The following is a 23,679-nucleotide window of genomic DNA, read 5'->3' on the forward strand; positions in this document are numbered from 1 at the left end:
GAACGGATACCAATTTTGACTTTTCATCCACTTCTGCACACATGAGGAAGTGCAACCAGAGAGATAAAGATAGAGGTTGCAAGTCCACCCAACAAAAATTCTTTTGTGTCTGTTGTTAAATTGAGCCAGAGGCTGGCTGACGTCCCAAACACTCTGTCACAATAGGAAATAAATCACTTAAAGCATTTGATGATTATACACTTCATCAGACCTTAAAAAAAATTGGACCACCAAAGCGTGTGCAGTGAGAGCTCCACTGATATCTAAGAGAAAGCTGTCTAAAGTGTTCAGACTGATGTGTTTATATCTGGTGAACTTGAGTTTTTAAAAGTCAGCATTTTAAAGGCCAAACACCTGCACAAGGGAGACACAATGCGACACAGGAGGGAAAGCCAACATCTCACAGAGGCGAGACATTTGCCAAAACTTTCTTGAAGGCCAAGAGAGCATTATTAATACATACAGGTAATTCTGAGGTAAAGAGATGGTTTCAAAGCAAAGGTTTCCAAACTGGAGAAACAGTAACCAAGCACAGTGATGGCTGGATTTAGGTTCTGTGTTTTGGTCGCTACACTGCTAGCAAGGCACTGAGAAGTTCGTCATCTGCTCAGCTGAATCAGACAGATCATGACGCATCTCTTCTTGTGATCAATTTAGTGACTAAAAGATGCTGTAAACAATTGCCTCATTAACAGTAACAAAAGACAAAGTTGAGTGGAATCATGGGAATCTTCATCATCAAACAACCATCACAGCTTATGAAAATCTATCCTACATGACTCAGGCAGGTATCATGTTCATGAACGAGGTAATTCAAGTTTTATTCACGTTCCTTCCTCACCCTCTGACATAGAGTCTAGAAGGGAACCCTAGTTTTGCAAAACTCTTGGAAGATTTGTAGGCGTTATTTCTTATCTGGGCAAACTAATTATGTCTTATAATGTGATAATACTGTGGTTAAGAGCTGGGTCAGTTTAGAGGCACAAAAACACCTGGTTAGGGTTGGGAAAGATCATGACTGGGTTAAAGCTATTTTCCAGGTCTAGGGCTCCCTTTTAGACACGACCAGTCTTCATGGTAGTTACAGCAGCTGGCGGCTACTTAGGAAATGCACTGCTGGAAACATTGTTGGAAACATTTGGGATAAGTACACAACTTAACAAACTATATAGCATATGTCTAAGGTCGTATTATAGCTTTAAAAATATGTCCATTGTGGATCTGAGTATTAAACACAAATCTCAAGTGATGATTAGAATTAAAATGTAGACAAAACTTCACTTATATTTAATGCCATCACTGTTGCAACTTGTACCTGTTGTGAGCGGTATATGTTGGGATTTTAAAAAATATTCTTATTCTAAGTTAGCCGTCTTCATCCCACAGGATTCTAGACATAGCTGAGTGTTGTCTGACAACAAATATCACATTCTCCAGCCGACCTTAATCACAACAAAACCCAAACGGCCGTCTCGAGCCAGATGCTAATAAACATGAGCATATATAGGAAAGCATGGCTCATATCTAGACAAACAGCAGGGGACAAAAATTTTTTTTTTATGGCAATGTCTTAATACTGCACCACAATCCAAGAGGAGCTTAATTTATGCTTATGTAAATAGAAACAACAAACCAAACTGGGCCACCTCTCCATTGCTGCAGATTATTTCAGCACTCTGGGTGGAACTCCCTGAGACGCGGCTACTGTGCGGTAATAAATCTAATTCATATGCATCTCCCTGTTTGAAGCTCTCTGGTGCTACTGGTTCTCCAGCATTCCTGCGCCTGCGCCGGCTCTGATGAACCTCTGACAACAATGTGGCGTGACTCTAATAAGACAAACACACAAACATGACACCCTTTAACATGCTACACCTCTCTCACGACAAACCTCAGGAGCACCGGCACCTCAGCTCATACGTACCTCGCTCTCATCTAACCGTTTGTCATGATGAACCGAAGTCACACTGAAAAGGTCAAATGTGCAGCTGAAAAGGAAGTACTTCAGTTGTTGCAGGGCAGGAATTATACCACGACCAAATGACCAGTGCCCTCAATGCCCCTTCTACCCACACAGCCAGTTTGGCAGGGCCTCTTTTGAACCGGCTGTTGTGCTTTTAAAAGAAAGTTGCCTCATTTAAAACTGATGCAACACACAAAATAAACAAACTCATGTCCCAGTGTCTCTGTCATCATGTTGGACATCAAAAAAAGCACATCTAACATAAACATCAAAAGCTAACCTGCTAACCAATACTATCTAACAAGTAATATAATGTGATAAGATCATAAACTTCTTTTGGGCAACATGTCAGTGCAAAACCAACATATCCGACTTTTCTGCACTCTTCAGAGCATCTCAGAGAGCGCCTGAGGCACACAGGTCATCAGTACGCTAAGCATTCCCAAATATATCTCAGCCAACCTCATTTACCGGCCGACACTTCAACAGCTGACCTGTGATTGGTGCTTTGGCACAGGCTTAACTGTAGATTGTGGATGGACTTCACTCTGCAGCGTTGCAGCCAGAAATTTGTAAAACCGTCAAGCGTCTGTCCCCCACTACACGCTCTTCTGTTCATTCCAGGCCACATGGAATCACAAGAAAGTGGGACTGGTGTGTTAAGCTACTACTGACCCTTCCTAAGTCCCACCCCTTTTTGCTCTGTGCTCCAATAACAGCTGAGCAACCTTGGTACCTGGTGGGACTTCCTGTTTCCTCTACTGATATGCAATATGCTAGCCTCATCTATAGTGAAAACAACCATTTTAAAAGATAAAATTAAACGTGAAGACAGTTAAAAGATGTCGCTAGGTGATCTATAGAAGCCACATACAGTCACATCTTAGCCAAAGTTAGCACAATGTTAGCTAACTGGCGAGCAAACGATTGATGTAGATTATCTCGCTAGTTAGCTGCTGCTTTGCTGACATGAGCAAAATTAAGATTTGGTTTTCTTTTCAACATTTTAATTTAATTGTACTGGTTTTCTCAGCTGTTTTCTTGTCTTGTTTCTTGTTATTGCAGGTCCATCAAAATTAAAATAAAACTCTTTTCAGTCATGGTTTGAATTAACATGGAGGTTCACGCTGGGATGCATCTCACTGAATGCGTGTTCATGAAGTTAGAAATTCTCCTTTTTTGTAAGTTTTATGAACAGTTTTAGGCAATTTCAGTTTCATTATTATGATTAGTGGTGTTTTCTTCCTTATATGTATAGTCTCAAACCAGTGAACTTCCTGATTGCAAACAAGAGGATGTGAATCAAACAGGAAAGTGAAACAAAAGGAAAAAATCAGCAGCCTACATTGTCACATTGTCTAACGTCCTGTTTCTTCTGAATGTCACATCTTTGTGTGTGTTTATTTGTTACTCATCAATATTTTTTTCTCTGTATTATCGTTGTGTTAACTGAAGGATATGTGTATAACCCTACCCTTTTATTCATTTTTCCTTTTTATCTTTTTTGCATTTGTTAAAATTTGTTGCAGGAACAATTTAATTTCCCTCAAAGAAGCCAATAAAACATCACTACATCCAGAACTTTCACCATAAAACACTTCATTCTTCATTTTGTCATAGTGTTTGCTGTGTGACGATAAATCCGCACATCTGACATTGGCTCCAGGCAGGTAAAGTGAGGTGCAGATAGATGAGGATAGTCCCTCTCTTTAGCCAAAGGCACATCAGCGTGATTTACGACGGTCTTTAACAATTAAAACCCTGTGAAATCCTTGTTGTGCAGACTTCACAACTTCGAAATTACCGTCTTGAGGCCTCTGATCTCACTGAAAGGATCAACACAGTCTGAAGGTAGAGCTGTTTACAGAGCTCGTCTCCTCGCCCGCACTAACAAGCTGTGAGCTTCCAACTCTCCAAGCCGCAGGAAGCAAATGGATTTCGACGTGGAGATGGCGAGTGCGCAGATTGATCATCTTTGCCGTTTGAATAATCAGCTTACAGTGTGGCTAGAGTGCGACGCACAGGGAACACACTGTCACTATCTTATTATAAACACAAAAAGGTCATTTCTTCAGACACCGCGACGCTGGTTCGTCTGATAGTTTATAAACTTTGCTCAGTCTTTGCTCACACCAGCTGTCGATTTACAGTCGGCATGAAAGCAGCAGCTCTGGCAGCCTTGCATGTTTTGTGGCTCCAAATGTCAGCAACTGTTTGGACAATGTGGACTTCAATACCCAGACATCCTGTAACAAATTGATACTGTTATGCTTCAGAGCAAAAGGATGTAACAGTGCCGGGTCCAGCTCGCTCTCAGCAGTTTGCATTTCGCTCAGGTTCAGATTCGTCACTCTCCGTGGGCAGATAAATGACCAGACCTGGCAGGGCAATTTCGTTTTGGGCAAATGGGCTGAATCTTCAGCATCGTACTCTGTGATCTGACTGTAAAATGAAGGTTTTTGTTTGTTTTTGTCTCTGCTAGAATTGGAAATTATTGAGGACAGGACGTGGGAGGATCTCTGTGCAGGCAGCAACAAACCGATCAATATTGGTTAATGATGGAGGAATTTGACTGGAAGTTAAAAATTAGGTTTTCCAAGACCAAACTGGTAGTTTCAAGCTCTTCAGCAGCTTCATACTGAAGGTAGTCTGTGATGATGGAAGATCCTTCGCATATTTTATAGAACTGTCCAGAGTTGCATGGAGTTTTGGAATAATGTCAAAGAGGAGAATGAAAAAAAAAACATGAAAAATGACGGCCCACTAATTAAGATCCAATGTAATTTTTAGCCGGAGGAACATCTGAAGTTGTCATTTCATTAACATTATCACCCCTAAAGGGATACTGATTTGCAGAGTGAACTTGAGAGATGCCTGCACAGGTGGAACATCACCAAAAGAACAATAAAACAATAAAATTCTGCGATAACCTTAGCTAACACTCTACCTAAACAACTAAAATCAAAGAACAGCAAGGAGGAACAGTTACAGCTTCAGTACAACAAATGAGCACAAACTGCACCACATACCTTTTCAACCAGTGTGATCACTGTGCAAAGTTGAAAGTTCAAGTTCAAAGTTGGGCTCAGTGTGCAAAACTTCAAGTGAAATTATTGCAGCAAGTCTGGATTTATTTTATCTGCCGACAGCAAGAAGCAACTTGTCGTTTTCTTCTCTTGTTCACTTATGTAATTAAGTTTGATTATTATCATATTAGAGGCGTTCTTGACATTTGTGGTGTCTTAAACCAGTGAACTTCCTTTATGAAAACAAAAGGGTGAGCATCACACTGTAAAACAACTTCTATTCCGCACCTGTTCAAATGTGCATTCTCTGAGAGGAACCACTGAAATTTCGCTGCATCTGAATCTCTGTTTCATTGTATACACCTGACTGAGGGCTTTTCGACCAGAGAAATACTGTATGAAACAGCACTGCCTGAAACAACAGCTTCCTCCATGTAGGGACTGAAAGTGTGACCAGCATGTCCCCAGGAACAGCACTTTTCTCTGAGGTGATTTTGGCAGCGGGCCACATGCTGGATTGCTACTTCCGGGAGCATCATGTGATGCACACTGGCTCAAAAACCACTTTTGGACTAAGAGCTGCTGTAACATGATTCTTCCTCCAGCCAGAATTTGATCTATTTGGTTCAGTATGTTTGGGAGGTCTAGAGAAGGAGTATTATCATATTATTTTTCACATGTGTAGGGAGCCAACACACCTGCTCTCGGCCAGCTCGGCTGGAGAAAGACTCTACTGAGCATGCTCTGTGGGCCCAAAAAAAACCGCAGAAGCGTGAGGATGCCTGCAGAGGCTTTTCCAGCATATGCACTCAGTGAACAACTTTCACAGGAATGACTGGGGAATTTGCATATCACAGTTCAAAGTTGAACTAAACAATAAAGCTTCACACAGATTCCATTCTGCACATTCAGACTGAACAAATCTGCTGATAGCAAAATAATTGACCTTTTATCACCACCATAAACGATAATGTGACTGCTGCCCTTATTGGTGTCTAGAAAAAGTGGGATTAAACTCATGACTTGTCTCCATCACATTTTTGCACAAGCTTTCAGCTACTGTCTGAAATATCGCCAAAATGAAATGACAATTCATGCTTGTTTCCATCAACTACAGGTGGATGAAAATGAAGTTAAAGGCTGACACATGTCTACACAGTGGGACATACTACAGCACAACAACAAGTGAAAATTGAGTCTTTTACAAATACAGACTCCAATCATTGCTGCACTTGAGACTCTCTGAGCGATGGGACAGGTAGCATTATATTTGAAGACTTTTCAGCTCAATGTCAAGGTTTGTTCTCAATAGTATTTCAACTGTGCCCTCGGAAAATATTTTCTCGTACATCTTGAATATTAGCTTGAGACAAACTACTTAAAATTCAGACCAGCGCTGCTGGACACTTTCTGACACTTATAATGATCACTTGGATTCACTTAGGGTCGCAGTCTCACAGAGACAAGTGTCTCTGAGAACAGTCTGACAGAAACGCTGCATTAAATAACTGACATGTCTTCTTCATATGAAATTTAGGAGAGCACAAAATGTTAAGGCTCAGTAGGAGTGGATTATTAATGCAGTTGATGATGAAGTCAATCTACAGGTAAGGTTTTGACTCAGAAACACTGGAAAAAAATAGGAGGAAAATAATAAATAATTACAGTTACAATTAGTTTTGGTCCCACTAACTCACAATGTTAAGAATCTAGATTACTATGAGGATACAATGAGACCAAATAAAAATAAAAACAGCTCAGTGCCGTCCTTCTCTTCTCCTTTTCTTCATCTCATATTTTGAAAGTGAGCCTCTGAGGTTTCAGTGAGCCACTGCACCACTTTCAGTTTTGCCTGCTTTTCTTTAAATTTTACCCAAACACAGCGACAGAAACAAAAATAGCTAAGGCGGCGACACTTTAAAAGACTGACCAGCTCTTTTGTGCACCACAGAGACGACTTCAGTAATAACGCCAGCAGTCGCTGTCATCTAAACCTCTGAGAATTTATCGGCAGAAATAAAGTACAGATGCAAGAGCAGACAGGTACACGAGCTTTGGAGATGCAATAAGCAGGTGAGCATCAAATAAAATTACATTGCTGTCAAACCAAAGTGTCATTTACCACAACTAATACCAGAGGACAACACTCAATCACTGCCGGGTCCCAGCTGAGAGAGAATTCACAGTTTGGAGGGGCACAGATTTATTCGTCTCCAAATATTACAAGAACACTGTCAAATTTTATCATCATGGCTCATAATGTCATCCAAAAGATGAGTAAGGAGACCAAGATAGACACTTTGATATCCAGTCTGCTAATTTATCAGTTTTTCATTTGAATAATTTAAACTGGATAAAATTGCAAAGTCCTTTTAAGTTTTTTCATAGAACAGCTGAACTGACTATAAACTCAAGGGCAAAATGTTGTTCATGTTTTCCAGTCTGCCCCCAACATCAGTGCCACTTATTTTAAAGCTGCAATGAGCAGTATATTTTCTACTGACAATGAATCAAATGTATATACGTATAAAAGGAGAAAATTATCAGCCAGCTTTGCAGCTCTAGTTAACCATTGACCTAAGGCTCCTTCTTGCTCGGCGCTAGCTTGATGCCTTCGGAAAATTTCTCCTTTCCTGTTTCCTGTACTCAGATATACTTTGTGCTAGGCTCATCTGTGTTGAAAAGAAAGCCAAATTTTTAAAACTGTCACTTAGAGGACCTGTAAAAAGGCATATATTCACGTCTAAAGTCAGCTAATGTTAGCAACTTCTAGCTTACTTATTAGGTAGCTAGTTAGCTAGAGTTTTGTTAACATTAGCTACCGCTAGCTTACTAACTGGACATGGATGACATGAATAAATTGCAGCAATTTATTTTAAAACATTATTAATTGATTTACATTCACAGTTGGTGAATGTATTTCATTTATCTTTTATATTTATGTGTTGCTTTTCTCCACTTGACCTTCACAATGGCACCACATATAGCTCATGGTAGCTTTGTGACAAAACTGCAAAGTGCCCTGTGGCTTTTTTCACGTATATAAATATAGACCGAACAGTTGAATGTCATGTGAAAAGCTGCAGGGCGGATTAAGTGAAGGACAGGGAGCACTGGACGAGTAGCGAACTCGTGTGGAGCTGTCGTACCTTTGAGATGAGCTCGTCGTGGTTGGCCAGATGTGCCCGGCAGTGGATGCAGCTATAGGTGCGGTGACAGGACGGCAGGTAAGCCTGGAAGGTCTTAGACTTGGTCATCTTCACCATGTCAGTGGGGCAGGGCTCCTCGCTGGTGTCAGGGCTGGCACTGGAAGAGTTGCAGCTCTGCTGGACTTGCTGACAGAAGAAACACTGGAAGATGCAAGCAAAAGCCGTCGTTGTTGTGGAGTGGGTGTGTGGCACGCTCCACACAGACACCACAGGAGAAAATCAAACCTGCAGGGGAAAAGCAAAAGAGGAGATGTGGTGAGAGACACGTTCCATACTTCCTATTTATAGAGCTCATGATCTTGATTGCATTTCCAATATAAGCACAGCTCATTTGCTCAAGCAATCATTTGATTACAATAATCTATTATGTGATTACAATCGCATGTTGTTGACAACCAGCATGGCTGCACGGTGATGTAACTTAATATTATGATGCGTCAAACAAACCCTTGTTTATGTAAAACCACATAACATGTTTCATTTGGTCACAAACTGTTTTATTATTCATGGCTGAAGATGGGAGCGAGTGCTGGTTTCTTCTGTCCCACTGGACTGATAGATGCAGGACGAGATTATTGCAGCTCTGAGATAAAAGTATTTTTGTTTGATTGTCGGGAAAATCATGTAATTATTCACAAAATCCCACAAAGGGACAACATGTACATCTTTAAATTACTTAAATTTGACACACTTTATTTTAACCACAAAAACTGTTTTGTTTAGAGTTGCATTAACAAATCAAATTCTTGTCCAATATCTCTCTTGTTAATTATATATTGTATCTATCAAAACATTTCTGACATCTGTTATTATGATCAATATTTCACACTTATTGTGTTAGATATAAAAAACATAACCTCGAGCTGTTTTACAGTGTGACTAAGAGCATCTGAATTGTTGGTGAGTTCAACTCAAACACTGCAGGAAAACTACAGCGGGTACAGTAGGTCAAAAGTGAACCTGGAAGTCAGTCTGTAAACCGTAACGGATGTTTACAACAGGTAGTTTGACTAATAGTTCTCCTGTTTAACTTAATTTCCTTTTACAAATAAGTTTGGCTAACCTCAGGGCTTGTTTACAATCTGTCAGATCATCTGACTGCTCATCTTTCTCGCCCTTCTTTTTAGCGACGTTGACTCGTTCCCAGATCTCAGCCCTTACTTCAGTGAGTACAGTGAACAAAACTACAGTAACATTTGTAATAAACAAGATCACGGCTGTGATAAACTGGACTTCTACTTTAAAAGATCCAAAAAGGTGAGACAAAACAAAAAGAACGTGAAAAGAAAGTATCTCTCAACAGAAGCTTTATCTGTTTTCATGGCTGAGATGAATTCAGCTCTGCAGAAACAAACGCATACCAGCTCAGCTCATACGCAGGACAGACTAGAATAGCCGATGAGACAATGCTGCCAAGACACAATGAATGTGTGACCTTTGAAAAAAGGGAGTCAGATTGACAAAAACAGGTCTGCAGGTGTACAACAACGCCAAATATTCACCAGAATGAAGACCTGTTCCACCTCCGACTGTCCTGCTGTCTGGGCTTTGCTTTGCCAAGAAATTGGATTCCAGCTGACCAAATATTAAACTACATTCATGCTTACACCGACACCAAAAGTATGCATATTCAATATTTTCAAAAGCCCTTCTTTAACCAGGTAGTTATTTATTATAAAAAAAACATTCATGCCATCAAGCCATTTTGTTTTACTTGACTTATTCTATTCTGTTCTATTTAACTTTCTCTCTTTCTTTGTACTCTGCTGCCTTGGACTCCATGTTGCCCACTGCCTTTTACGACCCTTTCTTTATATTGTCTACTGAATTATCATCATTAATCGTTCTGTTTGTGTGTTTGTGTCCGCGGTTTGCAGCAAGTGGGAACTAAAAGGCTCCGCTGTCAAAGGAAATATTTCACACGAGCGTTGTTCCTGTACACATCGCCGTCTGTGTTCAGACGTGATGGCTGTTTGGTGTCTTTAAATGGACCCTGAGGTTTGAGGTTACAGAGGTTTGTTCATGGAATAGGCCTCTCACTGTTTCAGTTCAGTTTCTTGCTGTTACTATTGATCTTTTTCTCTTTCTATGTAAAGCACTTTGTGTTGCGATCTTGCTAAAAAGGCAGAATAGACATTAAGCTGATGTGTGATTGGTGTGTTCAGCTCCAGTCACACTGCAGACACTGATGGAAAGTGACTATGATAAGTACATTTACTAAAGAACTGTATTAAAATTTTATTATATACATGTTTTAAAATATTTCACTCCCTCTTATCTATTTTGTTGCCATCTTTTATCTATTTTATTTTATATACTATTTTATTTTTATTGCCAGTGTGCATTAGTCTCAAATTATTTAAGCACACAATTTATTTAAGTTCTGCCGCTAGGGGTCTGTCTCAGATAACAAAAGACGTAGTTCGATGACATCTTGACGGAGCATGGGCTCATGGGAGTTGTTCTTACACAACCACCATAGGTGACAAAAATTGACATAACGGCAGACATTCATGTTACATTTAGTAACGTTCGGCTTCCTTCCTCATTCATCTTCCTCACCAACTTAGTTATAGTATCTAGCAACTAGTTAGCAATGGCTAGCAGGAAACAAATGGTTACTTTGAATAAATTACATGTTTGAACATTGTTGGAAGCATTTGAGATAATATAAGTACACAACTCCACACATATATGACAGATCTAGCATTTTTGAACATTTTAATTTGGAGATGCTACCTATTATAGCTTTAAGAGCTTTAGCTACTTGCCAGTGATCTGTAAAGCACATTCAGTTGTGTTACCCTGATAGAAAGGTGCCGTATAAATAAAGCTGGATTGTTCACATGTAAATGCTCTGATGTCATTTCCACCAGCTGCTGCTAAATGCTCAACTCTCTTCATCAGAGTCTAACTTTGTCTACCAACTCAGTTAAAAGGACCAGTATTTAGGATTTAGTGGCATCTAGTGATGAGCTTACAGACTGTAAACATCTCATCTCACTTTCCCCTTCCAAGCATGTAGTAGAACTTACAGTGCCCACACAACTGGCGCAAAATGTAAAAGAAGCCCTAGAATCAGTGTTTGGTTTGTCTGTTCTGGGCTACTACAAAAACATGGTGGTGTGACATGGCAGCTGAAAACAACCAGCACCTTCTGTAGATATAAAGGGATCGTTCGAAGGTAACAAAAATACATGATTCCTATTTTTAGGTGATTGTACATGATGATCTACGTCTGCCAATAAATCGCTGTAAAATCGTACATACTGGATCTTTAAGAGGGTTACATGGCGATTTTATGGCGCTTCCAAACTGGTTTAGCGTTTACCATTATCCTGTGATTGCAACTTGTGGCCATGGTGGCCGCTGTTACATGAAGCAATTTAGGCTACATTTTGCTAGTACTTTACCTTGGTAACAAAGCACCATAAATCCACAACTACATTCAAACGTATTTTGTTTTATTTATGTGTGTACACATGATGGAAACGTGTTTTACAGTTAGCAATATTCATATTGGTTTAGAATGAGAGCGAAATATCTGATTAGGCCTATGCTAACCCCAGTGATGCTATCTACTCATTTAGTTAAATTATATTGACATAAGGGTCATGTTGAGGCGTGTTGTGTTACTTCAGTAAATTTAATTCAAAATTTTTAAGATTAAACCCTTACTGAACAGCATTTATCAAGTTTCAGGTTATTTATGCCAATAATATTATGACTGTATCTCTTTCACTGTTAGCCAGCTAATGCTAGCTTTCTCGCTGTTGGTTGGTTAGCTACGCATAGCTTGTAAGTTCTTGAAAATATTCTTAACAATTAATTTCTACACAAGAACTAGTTTGATATATGGATTTATCACTACTTTTACTTAAAGGTACAGTGTAAAGGACTTAGTGTCATCTAGTGGTGAGGTTGTAGACTGCAACCATCTGAATACCGCTCACCTCACCCTCCCCTTCCAAGTGTGTAGTTGAGCCTATGGTGGTTACATAACTTGAGAAAAACCTAAAAAGCCCTCCACAGAGCCAGTGCTTTTCTATCTTATTATGGTTACCTTATGTTTCTTATTCTTATTTTCAGTTTATTATACACTAATGAACGCACACTTAGAAACATTATATTCCATCTCAGCCATATTCTGCAAACCAATCCCCGTAAATCTTACACACTGCACCTTTAAATGAATGAATGGCGAATGGATTATGGATCATCTGTCAGTCAAACGGTGTGGGCGGGACTATGACGTCTTCTATCTTTTGTTGTTGATCAACATCAGACCGCCTATAGGTGGTGCTGTTTATCACCTCAACCGTGGTGCCTTTCACTTCTTGTATTTACTGTAAAAATATATCAGAAAACACTTTTTGTGCACTTAAGGTTCTTTTTTCCTGCAGGGAAAACACCAACCAAACACGGCCGACAGTAGTGGTGTTTAGTATTGTTAAGATGATTCTAAACAAAACTACACTTTCTGTCACCTATATTTTGCAACCTGATACTTCTTTTGAAAGAGTACTTGTAATCTATGGCAGAGAACAGCTATAGTCAAAGCGTCAGGCTTTTATTTTCAGCTTTTGATTGATAATCTGACTGTTGAATAAGGGGAAAAAAACTACCTGTTGTCCTCTTTGTCTTAAAACTGTATTGTCTACCTCAGCTCACAGTCTCTCTAACCAACAACACAGCAGCATAACAAAGGTTGCACCTTGTTAAAAAAAAAACACAACAATAACCCTGCTGCATCCCTGAGAGTGAAAACACAATGAAAATGAGCTTCAGCAGCTCCAGAAGTTTCCAGTTGAGCTCAATGTGCTGCAACAGGAAGAGCAGCACCGAGACAGAAGCCAGCAGCCAGACGAGAAAACAAAGGGGCTTCCGCAACTCAACAGGAAGCAGCCGTGACGTGAAGCATGGCTGCTCTGCAAACACAAGCACACACACACACGTATAAACACACACACACACTTACACGTCTGGGAAGGTACCAGAGGTGAAAACTGGCAGGCCAAACCAGTGGCTCCTGACGAACCATATTTACATACATACTGTATAATCTGCACAGGTGCCTGAGGCATAATCCCTTCATGAAAAGGACAAAATCCCCTCTCTGAATTAGCCCAGTTTAACCTCGGCGGCACGTGCACAGGGAAAGGTAAACACACACACACACACACACACACACACACACAAACACAAGAGCTTTATAAGTGTGTCACACTTCAGCATCATCGCCATCAGTGATTAAATCAGGTTTGTGCAGTGCATCGCTATGGAGGGAGGGATGTCACTGACACACACATAGACAGACAGACATACAGACAGACACAGACACACGCACACACACACACACACACACACACACACACACACACACACACACACACAGACAATAGCATGCTGTTTTTTGCACTTAGACTCCCCCCTCCTCCTCCTCCTCCTCCTCTAATAGACACACTGACAGCATAACATGACGCACACACCTTGCTTTTTTCTTCATAAATGCCAAATAAGGACAAGTAAACATCTCTGGAGATGCTTGTTTGGTTATTTTGCTCCCCCGTGAAGCCAAATTGCTGACTTTAGGGTATTTGACAGCGCATAGTCTTATTTGTGTTCACTTTTTAAGATGTTACTTAAACATTTTCTGTCTTTTTCTTCAACTTAACAGCTGAAAAATACTTAAAAAATGATACCATGAATGTCTCCTCTGTTTTAGTCTTTGTCGTCACCGCTAAACAGGTGAAAATGTGGTTTGAGAAGACGTTGTTTTGAAGGATAAACAAAAGGAGAACTACACTAAATAATTTCTTGCACCAGAAATTTTGTCTCCTTTGTTTTAACCTTATTCAACGCTTGACAACAGCTCAAAATTTGGATTTTAACATTGTTGTTTTGAAGGATAAACAAAAGGAGAACTGCATTAAATAATTTCCTGGCACCAAAATTGGTGTCTCCTTTGTTTTAGCCCTCTTTGTCACTTCGAGACTGGTACAAATTTGGATTTAAAAAGTGTTTTGAAGGATAAACAAAAGGAAAACTAATTTCCTTGCACTAATATTTGTGTCTCCTTTGTTTTAGCCTCCTTCATCGCTGGGAAATAGGTGACAATTTGGATTTGAAATTTCCTTTTGAAGGAGAAACAAAAGGAAAAGTACACAAAATAATTTCCTGGCACCAGTATTCATGTCTCCTTTGTTTTAGCCTTCTTCATCACTTGAAAACAAATCAAAATTAGGATATAATGATGTTGTTTTGAAGGATAAACAAAATGAACACTACACAAAGTCGTTTCCTGGCACTAGAATCAATGTTTCCTTTGTTTTAGCCTTCTTCATCACCTGGAAACAGGTGAAATTTTTTGATTTAAACATTTGTTTTGAAGGCTAAACAAAAGGACAAATACATTAAAAAAGAGACTTGAGTGGAGTCGACAGGTAACCCAGCAGGAACAGCTGATAGTCAAACTGAGCAAAGTGAAAACAAAGAGGCAGCACACTGTGCGTCTCTGGTAACCACTAACAGGAAGAAGAGTGTCCAGACAAAAGACTCCACTGAATCCAAACAAAAAAAGCAACACATTTACGACACAACATGCGTTCAAACGAGATTTTTAATATTCTGATTAAGTTCATCTTGCCATTACAGTCCTCTGCAGCCTCCCTCCTTCCTCTTTTCTCCTCTACCTCATCTTCTAAATGTGTTTATTCCCCCAACAAAGAGCACGACGCCAGCTCAAGTGCAACAGTGTCGCTGTTCTGGCTGCTTTTTATTGTTTGTTTTTCCGAGCCTGACACAGTCTGTGAATCCAGCACGACACCAGAACCGCGTTTGCTGCTTTTCTTTCTTTCTTTTCTTTTCCTTTTTGGAGGTAAACATTGCCCTGCACTGCTGCTGTACTCACCACCTGGATCAGATCTGACCAAAACGCAGCTTGGTGGAAAACTGCTTGCTGGAGGAAGAGAGAGATGTTTTGTTCAGAGATGTTTTTTTAGTTAAATAAATGATTGTCGTCGTCCCAGGCTCTGGTCCATGGGTGATGCTGCCAGATGGGAACTTATTGTTGTGTCCTTTGGGTGCTGACGGATCTCATTTTTCCCAACACGGGCTTTTGTTGTGTCTTTTGTGTGCGTAATGGACTGGCCTGGTTACTTTGGTACGGAAACGTCACCACGTGGGAGGGAGATGAAGCTGGGATTGACAGCCCGGGTGGCCATTAGGTGGCCGCGCTGCCTTCAGGTTCCCGTGGGAAAGATGGGAACCAGGTTCAGGGTGGTACATTCAGGTGGTAAAAAAAAATGTTTTCTTTCTTTATTGTTTACTTTATAGCTAATTTATAATTCTATATGTTATTTGGTATTTTCTACTATTTGGAGTTTTTATATTAAACTATTTATTGCAATTTTCTTATCTGTATTATTGTTAATATTTATGTGAGGTGCATATAGGACTTATTAGTAACTTTCACTTTAGCTTTTAATGATTTGTATAACATGATACAGGGCTCACAAACAAGGACTGCCTGCCTCCCTGGGGCAAGTAAAATGCCATGTCTGGCTAGTAAATCTTGCAACTCACTTGCTCGATCAGGCCAGTGGTAAAAAAGAAAAAAAGAATTATGCAATTAAACTAATTTGATAACTGATTAAAAGTAAATTTTCATGCAAAAATTGCAGGATATTTGTTACTATTTTCTTACAAATTATAAACACACCAGTCTTGAATAAACATGACAATCAACTTTAGTCTTTGTTGATATTTGATAAATGCTAATTAATCAACATTTTTTTAACATGGGCAAGTAAAAATTTATGCCCAGCAAGTAAATTTCTGAACCATTTACCCAACCTGGCTGGTGAAAAAAGAGCTAGCAGTTACTCATAACACAAATGTATCACAGTCTAGTTTTTACTTTTTTCACTATCTGTTCCTCTGCTTTCTTCTGCTGCTGTGACACCTCAATGTCTCAGTGTTTAGTCTGCTCTGAAACAGTCAGATGCATCACGAAGTAAAGTGTCTCTATGTAAAGTGTGACAAAGTCGGGAATTGTTTATGACAGGCAACAAATTAAATCATATCTTTTAGTTTTCAGGGAAATACAGTTATTGAAAGTTATTGTTTTGTTATTGCTGAGGCGATTATTTCCCATGCGGCCTGAACGCGCCATCAAGGGGAGGAGGGAACGCACAGATACCCGGATGTGTAAATAAATACAAGATGAGAATATGAATCTGACTCCTCTTCTTTCTCTCATCTGAAAAATAATACTTTTTGTTTGTCAGCTTGGGTTTCCACCTGCACCTGTCTGTACTAATCAAAGGCGGAGTCACGTCGTGTTTCTGTGTATTTTTGACACATTTTTCACTCAAAATACCAGTTGCATGATGAATTATTTCTAAATTCAACAGAATGTGGACTGATTAAGTGGCATTATGGGTTAAAATCCTTAAAGAAACAGCGTTTAGACATCCTTCTTAAGGATGCCAAACAAAGAAAAACAGTCTGACATAATCCAGACACCATATGGGAGAAAAGACACCAGAAAGCAGCAAATGTCAACATAACTCATAACTGAACTGTATGAGAAAAACACTATAAGAACATTATAAGGTGATTTTTCCTGAAAAACAGCCATAGAGTTTTCTGAGCTTTTGGCGACAAAACAAGCCTGCCCCCATTAGTTAATTTTAGAAACAGATCAATATATTATTTTGGGGGTGTCTGACATTTGAGACAAAGCTGAAATGCTTTTCTTATAATTAAAAAACAAAACAAAACAGCAGCCTGGTCGCCCACCACCACCACCACCACCTCCTCCTCCTCCTCCACCACCTCCTCATCCTGATGCTGCACTGTTTATGTGTCAGTACTGCATCATCCTGACATTGAACAGACACACATCTGAAACATAATGCCATGAATGATGATGATTAAACACTGAAAAACCTCAGATCAAACATAAATCTGGTACCTACCCCCTAAACAAAAGCCTGCCCTCGTCCTACCCTTGCTGTCCTGACGTAGAGGACGCGCGTCAACAACAACCCATGGACTGTTTTTATGGACTCTTTCCTGCCTTTTATTTAAAAAAAAAATAAAATAAACGCAACACGAGCATGTTGCAATACCTTGAAACCCTCATATGTGTGTTGCTTCACTCATAGGATGCATGTAAACACAACATTTGCACACTGCAGCTTCCCTTCAAGAGGTGCAGGCTGCGCGCTGTGCGTGAGCGTTATGAAATCCATCCTTTCACTGTGTTTTTGTCCCCTGTTCACGTGGCATCATAAGCCCCCCAAAACTGACCGAGATCTGCAGCCAGAGAGGCGCACACATGAGGACGGTGAAAGCGCAAATCATCAGCACGCCAGGGTTTCTGCTATTGAATGCAACACGAAGATCAAATTGCAAAACGTGTCTCATTAAAGAAAGGAGACACTGTAACCTTATAATTAACGAAAACGGGTTATTACAGGCCTGCAATTACATAAATCCTGCACAAGTGTCATCCTATAGAGGAGCAGGGAGTTAAAAATAATCATAAATGCAACACTTTTAAGTTTATACGGGAATATTGAGGACTATTGTGCATATATGATAAGGTTTTTACTTGAATATTACGGTGGCTGTCATGCATTGCATCGTTTAGTGGCTCTGCATGCATCCCAAAACACAATAAGCCTAATCCTATGATGATTTTAAGCCTGATATAAATATAGAAAAAGCTATAAATCCCTTGGCGCAACAGGAAACAAACATAAAACACCGCAAAGTATTATTTCAGTAACAAACTCACTACACAGACATACACTTTAAAGTCTCTAAAGGGATATTACAGCAGTTATTATTCTGTCAAACACACGCGTGTCCTCCAGCAGGTCACTGGCTCTCCACTCACCCCAAAAACACTTCGCTTTCCCCCCATCGGAAACCAAAACAACCCGGTGAAGAAATCTCTGTCCCCCGTTCGAGCTGCAGGAGTCTGGATAAGAGTAAAAAACACAAAAAAATAAAAAAAATAAAAGGACACCTTCACCGTCCCATAAAGGTAGCAGCAGCTTGTCTAGGTCAGGCCGAGTGCCATTAAAAAGTCCCCAGAAACATCAAATCTCCTCGGTGGATCTCCGCTGCGCTCAGAAACCAAAGACTAAACCGTGAAATGTGCACGATATCTCCGTGGGTCCGGTTTGAGTAGAGTCCCATCCGTCACAGGGTGTGCATGTCGGAGCAGCCTGCAGCTTTTTGAAGGGTTTTAACCTCTATATACCTTCAGCTCTCCGACATGAGCGGCAGGACAGGCCGAGCTGTCCCGTCTGCGGCCTTATTTATACTGAAATCCTAATTAGCTCCGTGATGCGCAGCGCGCTTTGAATAATGCACAGAAACACCGACGAGCCCGCAGCTGGCACGTAAGACTGTCCGATCTGTCTCAAAGTGTTTATATTGTCACTGGGACGAGCTGCGTTAGCTGATTTGGGTCTGCATGTGAGCGAAAAGTGGAGAAAAGCGGTGTTTTATTAAATCTACCGGTGCTGCCTTTACGTGCTGCTGGAAATAAGAGCGAGCGCATGAGGACAACAACGTGGAGCATGTCTCAACAAATCCAACATTGTTGTTGTCCCAGAGGAAATTTGGTCTGCAGCCACGCAAACCACCGAAGCACACTGATGACAACAAACAGCATCAATCTATAGTCAATAATCATAAAACTGGATTAATCAATTAGTTGTTTGGTCTATAAAACGCCAGACAATTGTGAAAAATGTTGATTAGTGTTTCCCAAAGTGAAGTCTTCAAATGTCTTGTTTTGTCCACAACTCAAAGATTACTGAGAAAGATTTACTGCCACAGAAGAGTAAAGAAATAAAAAATAAATATTCACATTTGAGAAGCTGAAATCAGGATATGAATATTTGAATTAATTGAGAATTTGTTCTTGAAAAAATAATCAAACAATTAATAATCAGTTATCAAAAAAGTTGGCAATCAATTTAATTTAATTTTCCAGCTCTAGCTGTCATCATGTTTTGTTTCTATAGCCAGAAAACATGCAACATGGAACAAAGACAAAGAACAAACAGCTAAAGCAACCAACACAGTTTGTGTTCAGTTTCTAAACTTTTCAGCCTATTGGTTTCATTGTGTTTACGTGTATTTTAGGCTTTAAAGTGTGTTTAGGAACTTTAAGTAATCTACAGTTTGTCACAAAGTGAGTTACGTCGATTTATTTATTTATTTTCCTCGGGGGTTGGTAGAAATCATAGTCGCCATGTCAACAGCTGCCAGGACTGTTTATTAAGTAAACAATCACCACTTTCTTATGTTTTTGTTTTCACTATTCAGCCTGTTCATGTTACGTAGCTTTTATGGCATCCAAAGGTTGGAAACTGAGGATGCTTAGAACCCTTTAGCTGCTACTTCCGACCAAAACAACTGAAAGCACATGTCCTCATCTTTAAAAACGTATTAAATCCGATCTTTGGGAAGGTACGTGAAGGCATCAGTAGCCTAGCTACACAGCCGGTTCCACAAATAGCGTCCAATCGGCAAGAAGAAGAATCTCCATCTGGCCAATCCTATGCGACGGAGGGCGGTGCCAGAGGTCCACAGCCAATCAACGCGAGGCCAAACTCTGGACAGCGCGCTCGTGTGGTTGTTTTTGGCTGAGCGCGCCACCGACACAAACGCGTGCCAAAAGCAAATACCCCGTGGTGCGCATGCGTGGCCGCATTGCAAGCACGTGGTCAAGAAGAGCAAGTAAACAAACCTCCCCAAAATCAATACAGTTGATTGATGTTTAATAGTGGTGTTTACTGTAGTCTCATCATATATGTTTATGTTATGGTTAAAACAAGTTAAAACAACTTGTTAAAACAAGTTTACTTTTACATTGTTCATTAACCTATTTTTCCTGTTTTAATTTGCTTTTATTTATTTATTTATTTTAATTTATTCTGTTTTTTAAGCAAATAGGCATACATTTGAATTCATGTTTGTAGATTTAATAGGTTAATAAACGTGGATTTGCTTTTTTTAAAAAAAATAGGAATGGTTTATCATCATTGCAGAGTAACATAGGAAACTAATGTCCATTATTCTGACAGGATCCACTTCTCATTTACTTCAACGTTTTGAAATACAAGGAAATAAATAGAATTTTGACCTTGTTATGGCTTGTGGACTATAAAAGTGAATGAACAGTAATTTATGAATCAGACTGGCTGACTGGACAGGGAACACTGCAGCAGATGGTGTTAGCTGGTACAACAGCGACCCCTAAAGGACACAGTGGCACAAAGTAGTTACAGCACAGTATGTGTCAATCTGTTGAACATGAGGACGTGTCCTTGTTTTGGTTGGACATTATAATATTCATTGATGTGCATTCTTGTTGAAATTTAGACTTCAGCTTTAAAGCATAAAAGGCTTACTGATTCCTTTTGGTCATCGATTTTACTGCAACATTGATTAACCAAGCAGATATACAGTTAAAAAGTTCATATTTTCTTTGAGTGTAGTACCTTTTAAGAAAAGTATTTCATGCAAAAAACTGACCAGAATGTTGCGTCATTAAATGACAGAGGGAAGTCGTCACAGGAGGAACCAGAGCAAACTTCTTCAGTGGAAATTACAAAAGTTACAAGCAGACATGGTTCAAATAATTCAAATTAGCTCCACCCTCACCAGGTTCAACATAGAAGTGATGAACACATTAATGCATCAGTAATTATATTCCAATAATATAATATGCATTATTCTGAAATGGACAATTCTGCATAATTAGTACTTTTATTTATGGAGCTTTGAAGGCATGATATACAACATTCATTCCTTTCAATTATTATCTACAGTTCACTAGAAATGTGTGATACTTCATGTCTTTATCTGCAGAGTTCTGCTCTCTGCACATCCTTCCTTATTTTCTCATTATTTTGCTGGTCTCAGAATGCTTATCAACCCCAAATGACATCAACTACCTTTCTGAAGCATTTATGAACAGCTTGATGCCAGTACTTTTTTCTTTTACTTACACTTAGGATGCAGGAGATTTTACTTGTATTTCTTCCCTGCGGTTTTATAATTTTACTTTACTACAAAGTCTGTGTGCCTCTGACCTGTATTTACCCCCTCAGCTTGTGTTACCACCCTGTCTTAACGCGCATATGACAGGGTCTATTATCAATCAAACTTAATAATAGACTCCTTTTTGATCTGTACCGTTCAGACTATCAATAATACAGATTTCCGGTGTGATAGCAGAGCCAGGGCAGGAATTTCAGGAAGGCAGTTTGGCCTTATGCTCCTAAAAAAAAACATTACAAGGCCTGGGGCCACAGTGACCTTGCACAGCTGATTTTGCAGTCTTCTCCTCTGCATCTGTCCTGTAAATATGTTTTTTAGACACCAGTCTTTTGTTGAAATTCTAAATTCTTATTAGGCAACATCAAGTGAAACACTGCAAATACTCACTGCAAATAGTGAGTTTGATTTCTAGCCTGTTGTGAACTGCTGAAAAACTGGGCTATTTATGACTAAAGTTTGACAAATTAGCAAACTAAAAACAAGAAAGTCAACATATAATGTAATGCATTTCTTCTTTCTTCTTCTTATCACAACGTTGACTTATTGACCCAGTGCCTTAAATGTTATGAGCCTAATGAGTATTATAGCCGAATGTTTTTAATATTAATGTTAACAAACATAACATTAGGCCCAAACATGTGCCTTTGTCCTTTGTATGTGAAGGTTTTTGCTTATCTTATGACTTTATTGGTTATCAATTATATGATTAATTGTTTTTTTTATCCTATGCACCTGCAAATAACAGTTTTTGGCATTCAGGAACTTTTTGGAGTTGTCACCAGTCTTGCATGACTGTCTTTTTGAGTCTTGCATGGGTTATTCTGAATTTAGGGATTAATTTTTCTTATATCAATTCACATACTAATGGAGGAAGATATCTTTGAGATTTATAAAATGTAAACATAGACAGCAAACTGCTATATAAGACCTTAATCCCCATATAAAGAGTTGGTGAGGTTATTCTTTGACCTTCCAAGTAATATTTTGGACATTTCATCTCCTCTATGTTAGCTTAGCATAAATACTATAAAGAGCAGGAAGCCACAAGTCTGGTCCCCAGGAAGTCACTACTCCTGATTGAGTAGTCCATCACATAACCTCCCTCAAAACCACACTTTTACACTTTAATTTTATGTACAGATTAACCAAATAACAAATAAAATGCGCTAATTTGTGAGCTTGAGGTGCTAAGAGCTGGATTTTATTTGCTTTGGACAGAACAAGGCTAGCTGTTTCCCTCTGCTTCCAGTCTTTATGCTAAGCTAACAGGCTACTATCAATCATGGTTATCAATCTCCTTGGTTTTTACCCCAAAACATCACACTTTTCCTATAAGTGGAGAATACACACACTTGAGTTTTTGGAGTAATACACCATTTTTTATTAAGAATGTTCATTCTTCCCATTTGACACATTTAATTATATACCGTGTGGCTTCAAGAAACTTTTATTTTTGTGGTTCTGTATGTTATGATGGATGGCGACAGCAGTTGAAGAAGTCGTCTCTAATGCTTCTGAAATCTGTGCCAGGTTTCCTTGAACTCTGGCTTACAAACAGACCTCACAGAGATGTTAATGAAGGTACAGTGTTTTTAATGAACTTCTATTTAAATGTCATGGCAGAGTTGCAAAAAGAAAAAAAAAAACATTAAAAAACTGATTTTTCAAAGTGGCAGTCAGTCTTTAATAATAGCAAAGAAATGCTTCGTTCAAGTCAAATCCTTCACACGACAGCAAAATAAAACTGACCGATCAATTCAAACAATTTCTATGGCAGGTCAAACAGGAACCTTTAAAATACAACCAAGGATCTTATTTTTTTTTTCTCTTTCAGAAATGTTAACTACACAATTAAAGGTTTGTACTGATCAAAACATACAGAGTGAAGTAGTTCCACTGGAGACAACTCAAACAAGATTAGTGTCTGATAGAAACATAACATTCATTTTACAATAAAAATATCTGCACAAAAACATCAAAAAAGAAAAAAAAAAGGCTCAAGGAAAAAGGGTAACGCAAAAAATATAAATGTTTGCTTTTCATCTTTTCAATACAGTCACAAATCACACAGCTGTGGCAACAAGTCTCTTTAAAATTTACATAACTGAAAGATAAGGATACCCACCCCTGATCCCTCCCACCCCCAGACTTGATTGTGTTCATTTTTAAGAGCGTATACTGCGATTACAACGGATTCCCGACTAAACAAAAGCTGCACATCAAATCTTGGATATCAAGACTATCAAAAAAGGCACAAACAGACAGGTTGCACAAAGAACTCAGCAGAAGCTTTTTTATACAACTAATCCCAGTAAGGTTTCCAGTGCCCTTATGTTCTAACTAACCCCCCAAAAAAGACTATCTACAGGTAAGTCAAGTCCCGGCAGGC

General features: G+C 39.3%; 1 protein-coding gene across 2 annotated transcripts in view; it reads right to left on the reverse strand.

Moving 5' to 3' along the window:
• ypel1 (yippee-like 1) overlaps positions 1-18,698 on the reverse strand; it is a 37,751-nt gene extending 19,053 nt beyond the window's left edge. Inside the window, exons 1-2 of one of the 2 annotated variants that reach the window (XM_084728245.1) lie at positions 18,106-18,698; positions 8,139-8,423 (exon numbers count right to left, since the gene is read on the reverse strand). In XM_084728245.1, the coding sequence (XP_084584371.1) occupies positions 8,139-8,255 (117 nt within the window). In that variant the 5' untranslated portion in view covers positions 8,256-8,423; positions 18,106-18,698. Of the gene's footprint in view, positions 1-8,138; positions 8,424-15,108; positions 15,579-18,105 lie in introns of those variants that run through there. The other variant, XM_084728244.1, reaches the window with a different exon arrangement.
• Positions 18,699-23,679: the final 4,981 nt, after the last annotated feature.

This window comes from Lutjanus erythropterus, chromosome 10, assembly GCF_056507025.1.
Source record: "Lutjanus erythropterus isolate fLutEry1 chromosome 10, fLutEry1.hap2, whole genome shotgun sequence".
NCBI lineage: Eukaryota > Metazoa > Chordata > Actinopteri > Lutjaniformes > Lutjanidae > Lutjanus > Lutjanus erythropterus.